This window comes from Rhinoderma darwinii (assembly GCF_050947455.1).
Source record: "Rhinoderma darwinii isolate aRhiDar2 chromosome 12 unlocalized genomic scaffold, aRhiDar2.hap1 SUPER_12_unloc_2, whole genome shotgun sequence".
Lineage (NCBI taxonomy): Eukaryota > Metazoa > Chordata > Amphibia > Anura > Rhinodermatidae > Rhinoderma > Rhinoderma darwinii.
This window is the reverse complement of record NW_027461873.1, coordinates 477,731-483,043: the sequence shown is the minus strand read 5'-3', so window position 1 is coordinate 483,043 and position 5,313 is coordinate 477,731. Positions and strand designations below refer to the sequence as shown.

The 5,313-nt window shown below is 45.7% G+C and overlaps 2 protein-coding genes across 2 annotated transcripts; both read right to left on the bottom strand.

Annotated features, from left to right (window-relative positions):
* Positions 1–693: 693 nt before the first annotated feature.
* Positions 694–2,714, bottom strand: LOC142698143 (protein kinase C delta type-like). The gene is made up of 2 exons (XM_075847811.1): positions 2,480–2,714; positions 694–2,312 (listed from the first exon to the last, which is right to left on the bottom strand). The coding sequence occupies exons 1-2, from the start codon at positions 2,575–2,577 to the stop codon at positions 1,754–1,756; spliced, it is 657 nt and encodes a 218-aa protein (XP_075703926.1). The 5' UTR covers positions 2,578–2,714; the 3' UTR covers positions 694–1,753.
* Positions 2,710–4,672, bottom strand: LOC142698147 (protein kinase C-like 1). The gene is made up of 2 exons (XM_075847815.1): positions 4,175–4,672; positions 2,710–3,009 (listed from the first exon to the last, which is right to left on the bottom strand). Exons 1-2 carry the CDS (start codon positions 4,421–4,423, stop codon positions 2,710–2,712), a joined length of 549 nt encoding a protein of 182 aa, XP_075703930.1. The 5' UTR covers positions 4,424–4,672.
* Between the last annotated feature and the right edge of the window lie 641 nt (positions 4,673–5,313).

Genomic DNA, 5,313 nt, shown 5'->3' with positions numbered 1-5,313 from the left:
TGGGGTAATCGTGTGGGTTCCCCCGTTCAGGACCCTGATTAATTATCCAGAATGGAGAGGGGCTACAAACATCATCTCCTGCTCAGGAGGACCATCACATCCATGTATTACATGCACAGCCCGGTGATTATAGAACTGTGTAATACTTTACTTCCCCTTTAGAGATGCTGTAGGGAAATTAAACTCTTGCAGCAAGTTCCCCCACAGATTACTGGACCCCTCTAGCAAAACGGTATTGTAAGAACCTGACAACCCCTGTAAGGCTCTGTTCACACCACATTTGGGCTTTAAATCTGACATATACCTTTAAAGTGTAGCTAAACGTTTGACAAACTTCTGACATGTCATAGTGACATAGTGACACGTCAGAAGATTGGATTGGTGGGGGTCCGAGCACTGAGACCCCCACCAATCACTAGAACGAAGCAGCTGAAGCCCCCGTGTGAGCGCTCAGTCGCTTTGTGTTTGTTCGGCTTTTTCCAGAAATAAATGTATCGGTGAACGGACTCAATAGAAAGTCTATGAGCCGATACATTTTTCCGGAAAAAGCTGAACAGACAGGAAGCGGCTGAGCGCTCACACGAGACCTTCAGCTGCTTCGTTCTAGTGATTGGTGGGGGTCTCAGAGCTCGGACAACATTTACTACACAGAAGTCCAATGGGAATAAAAACAAGCACAAAGATGTAGGGGGTAAAAGGAAAGTTTTATTTACAGATAAGGGAAGGTTATATTTTATTATTAGGAGATTATTCTAGAAGTATTAAGACTACTATTATTATATACTGTGTATATGTATGTGTCATCTATTTATCTATTATACTAAACCTATCTAAAGGCCGTGTTGATCCAGAGGAAGGCGAAAACCCCCTGTGAGGAATGAGCCAATTGTCCTCATATTAGGGGGGGAAATTCCTTCCTGACCCCAAATATGGCGATCGGCATAAATCCCAGGATCAAAGGCTGAAGTGTAACGTGTAATATGGGGAAAGACTAGGGGAAAATTATTCATTCTTTATATTATTATTTTTAATGAACTGCTGTATTTATTTATGTGTAAACTATAAATTGTATTAAATTAAGATTTTTTTTAAATTATTTTCTATATTTATATTATGTCACTTATGTGTGTTACTACTTATTACTCTATCATCCTAAACCTATTTAAGGCCGTGTTGATCAAGAGGAAGGCGAAAACCCCCTGTGAGGAATGAGCCAATTGTCCTCATATTAAGGGGGGAAAATTCCTTCCTGACCCCAAATATGGCGATCAGAATAATCCCAGGATCAAAGGCTAAAGTCTAATCTAAATGTACTATGTGTCTATATGCGGGTGTCTATACTTATCATGTAGTGTGGTGTCTATACTTATTATATAGTGGGGTGATGTGAGTGATGTGGGTGATGTGGGTGCATTACTTACCTGGCCTGTGCTGAGGTGAGATCAGGTATAATGGCCGCTCCGGCCCCAGGACTACAACATGCGGCTATTATTCCTGATCTCCCCAGATGGAAACTAAGCACAGGCCGCTCCTGGGGGGTGTAGAGGATCTTCAGGCTGGAGTGATGTCAGATGCCTGCCCGGGATTGGAGGATGGCAAGTCAAGGCTCTGGTGCAGCAGCAAGATGGCAGAGGTGTGGCATGAAGATGGTAAGGAGAGAGATGATGGTCTGGGCAGCCGAGGTAACATACAGCAGCAGAGACTTGAGGCGCGGGTCAGGAGGCATGAAGTTCTGGGCCCTTGTCCTGAGATCTTATTGGTTCCAGCTTGGTGACATGAAGCTGAACCCGGCCAAGGGGTGAAGGGCTTTGTTATTCTCTGGCCACTTCAGATGTTGGTTCTCCAGAACGGGCACAAATGGTGTAAATGGTGGCTGTGCCCTCCTCTCCTGCAGTTCCTCCCAGCCGATGGTGGAGAAGAATGGATGCTCTCTGATGTTCCCGCACACACCGAGGCGCCTCTTAGAATTTTTACGGACCAGTCTCTTGGTCAGATGTTTCACGTCAGGATTAAGCCAAGTTGGAAATTTAGGCTTCGCGGTGGTGATGGCTTTGATAGCCATTTGCCTGACGGGGCCGTTGTAAAATGGGGAGCGTCCTGCTGCCATCCTGGACACCACAATCCCCAGGCTCCACCAGTCAACTGCGGTGCCGTATTTTTTTCTAAGAAGCACCTCGGGGGCCATGTAATGCAACGTTCCCGTCACTCCACGGATCTTATTGGAGGCGGTGAAGCCATCTTGGGCCAATCCCAGGTCGATGATACGGACGTGGCCATCTGCATCCAACATTATATTCTCCGGCTTTAGATCTCTGCAAAGAAATAAGACGAGAGAATGACAAATCCGCCCAGTGATCCAGGAGACGGGGGATGGGTCATTTCACCACCAAGCAGAATAGCCATTCAGGAGTGTAGGAAAGCTGGGTGCACTGTTTCCAGCATGTAAAGGAGAATGAAAGAAGGGGGAAGTTCTGCTTACCGGTGGACGATGTTGTGTCCATGGAGGAACTGGAGGCCACATATCATCTCTGCTGTGTAGAATCTGATGGGGAGAACAGAGCGGAGTCTCAATGTCATGAAATCTTCCTCTATCAATTCCCTAATATCATGTTATGATGGAGTGTGTGCGGTCTCTAGCAGAGAGGAGGCGCTGATTATGGCAGCCTGTATTCTGCATTCTCTGTATTATCCTTCATCTGACCTCCCCCCTCATCTTTTCTTCTTTCCACCCCCCTCAGTCTCCTGATTATTTACTCGCCTTACGTTGCCGATGTTCAAGCAGCCGCACATCCTGATCAAAGCCTCCAGGCTGCCACCGGACAGATACTCCGTGATAAAAAATGCCCGCTCCTCAGATTGATGTGCGGCATAGAGGTGGCATAGGAACGGGCAGTGTCTGGCCGCTAGGAGTATCCGCCGCTCTCTCATAATTTCGTCCGTATTGTCCCGTTTGGTGATCATTTTTACGGCCATGTAGGTGTTTCGGCCGGGGACTGATGCCAGGACCACCTGAGGAAAACAAATGGAGATTCCTCATGAGAAGAAGAAGGAACAGGGGTGGACAGAGAGGTGGGTCAGTCGGGTAGTGCCCAGGACTCTACAGCAGAACAAAGCTGAGCTCCCAGCATAATGCAGTGTCTGCTGTTGGGTCCTGTATGGAGAGGTCTTCACGCCTTACCCACATTTGACATAATTATCTTAGTTGGTGGGGGTAGTATGGAGCAGGATTATACGCTATAATAGCGACCGTGGCATCTAAACAGTTAAATAGAGGTAAGCTCCCGCTGTCACCCCATCACCCCTACCCGCAGCGCGATCACAGTGTGTAGATAGTTGTCATGGCAGCCAGGGGGCCTAATGGAGACCCCAAGGTCTGCCAACTTGGTCCTCCTACTAAGCTTAATAGGGGGAGGCTAAAAGAACAATTCAAGCGATACATAAATATTGCAGTCAAAATAAATAAATAAACTTTTTTCTGTTTCGTTTTGTTTAGCTCCTCGAAAAATGGAATAAAAAGTTAAAAAGTGATTAAAAGTTTTATGTAACCCAAAATAGTACCAATAAACAGTACAGCTCGCCCCACAAAAAAGAAGTCCTCACACCGCCCCATCAACAGGAAAATAAAAAAAATTCTGGGTTTCAGAATATGGAGACACACCAAATTAATTTCTTTACAAATTGTTTTTATTGGATAAAAAGTATAAAAAATAAACCAATATAATTTTGGTATCCCCGTTATTGTACTGACCCGCAGAATAAAGGTAACATGTCATTTTTACCACTTAGTTAACACCATAAAAGCCAAATTATTAAACCAATGGAGGAATTGCTGTTTTGTTTTTTTTTGCTATTTCACCTAAAAAAAACCAGCCTTTTACAATGTTCCCAGTAAATGATATGGAACATTGAATGGAGCCATTAAAAACGACAACTCGTGCCCCCAAAAATCAAAATCTCTCATATGTCGACAGAAAAATACTAAAATGAAAAACTAAAGTAGTGGTTATGGGGGCAGGAATACTTCTGGATGTCCTATTAGGCATCCCATAGGAGAACACTACACCCATCATCCATCTAGCATAACATGGTGACAACAGAGAACAATTGATGGAGATAAAAGGTAAACTTTAGGTTTACCACCCTATAAAATGAAATATTTAGATATTCTACTCACTTTGCCAAAGCTGCCCCTACCCAGGACCTGGTGGATGGTGAAGCGGCTGATGGTAAGCCTGGCATAGGGGCTGGATGTTCCAGGGTCTTGGCTGCTCCCAGGTCTTGGCTCCTCATCCTCCAATCCTCTGTCCTTGGCTCCTCTCCTCTTCTTCGTCATCTTCTTGAATCCGGTGACGCTGTCCTCCTCCCTCTTCCTCTTCTCCTCTTCTCGCTTCTCTTCGTCTTCTCCATGTCCATTGGACGCCATTTTCACCAATATCGTCCTACCTGTAGACTTCAGTCCGATCGCTGCCGTCGACAGTTGAAAGTAAACGGCAGTTGGTCGTGTGCAGGTCACGTGATGTCAGAGGTCATGGAATCCTCAGGTGGCACCTGCCTGGCAGTAACCTGCTCTGCTATGTCTGATGTGGGCATCATGAGTGCCAGTCTAGTGTCCAGAGCTGTGTTTCCCAACCAGGGTTTCTTATGGCCTGGTCAGGGGTCTGCAGAACACAGTAGCAATACATGCCACTCCTACAGTAGAGATAAACAACGGTTATTTGTTCAGGTTATTGGCAAAACCCTTTTCATCCACAATATAGAATCTGGGTTTATATTTAGGGGTCTGTATTTATTTAGGGGTCTGGTCTGGGGTCTGTATTTATTTAGGGGTCTGGGGTCTGTATTTATTTAGGGGTCTAGTCTGGGGTCTGTATTTATTTAGGAGACTGGTATGTGGTCTCCATTGATTAGGGGTCTGGTCTGGGGTCTGCATTTATTTAGGGGCCTGGTCTGGGGTCTGTATTTATTCAGGGGTCTGGTCTGGGGTCTGTATTTATTTAGGGGTCTGGTCTGGGGTCTGTATTTATTTAGGGGTCTGGGGTCTGTATTTATTTAGGGGTCTAGTCTGGGGTCTGTATTTATTTAGGAGACTGGTATGTGGTCTCCATTGATTAGGGGTCTGGTCTGGGGTCTGCATTTATTTAGGGGCCTGGTCTGGGGTCTGTATTTATTCAGGGGTCTGGTCTGGGGTCTGTATTTATTTAGGGGTCTGGTCTGGGGTCTGTATTTATTTAGGGGTCTGGTCTGGGGGTCTGCCTTTTTTTAGGGGTCTGGTCTGGGGTCTGTATTTATTTAGGGGTGTGGTCTGGGGACTGC

Excerpts from the sequence above, each read along its gene's own strand:
- LOC142698147 (XM_075847815.1), bottom strand. The coding sequence starts at position 4,423 with ATGGCGTCCAATGGACATGGAGAAGACGAAGAGAAGCGAGAAGAGGAG. Across the intron at positions 3,010-4,174 it reads GTAGGGGCAGCTTTGGCAAA|GTGGTCCTGGCATCAGTCCC; the intron begins GTGAGTAGAATA and ends TGTTTTCCTCAG.
- LOC142698143 (XM_075847811.1), bottom strand. The coding sequence starts at position 2,577 with ATGACATTGAGACTCCGCTCTGTTCTCCCCATCAGATTCTACACAGCA. Across the intron at positions 2,313-2,479 it reads GGACACAACATCGTCCACCG|AGATCTAAAGCCGGAGAATA; the intron begins GTAAGCAGAACT and ends ATTTCTTTGCAG.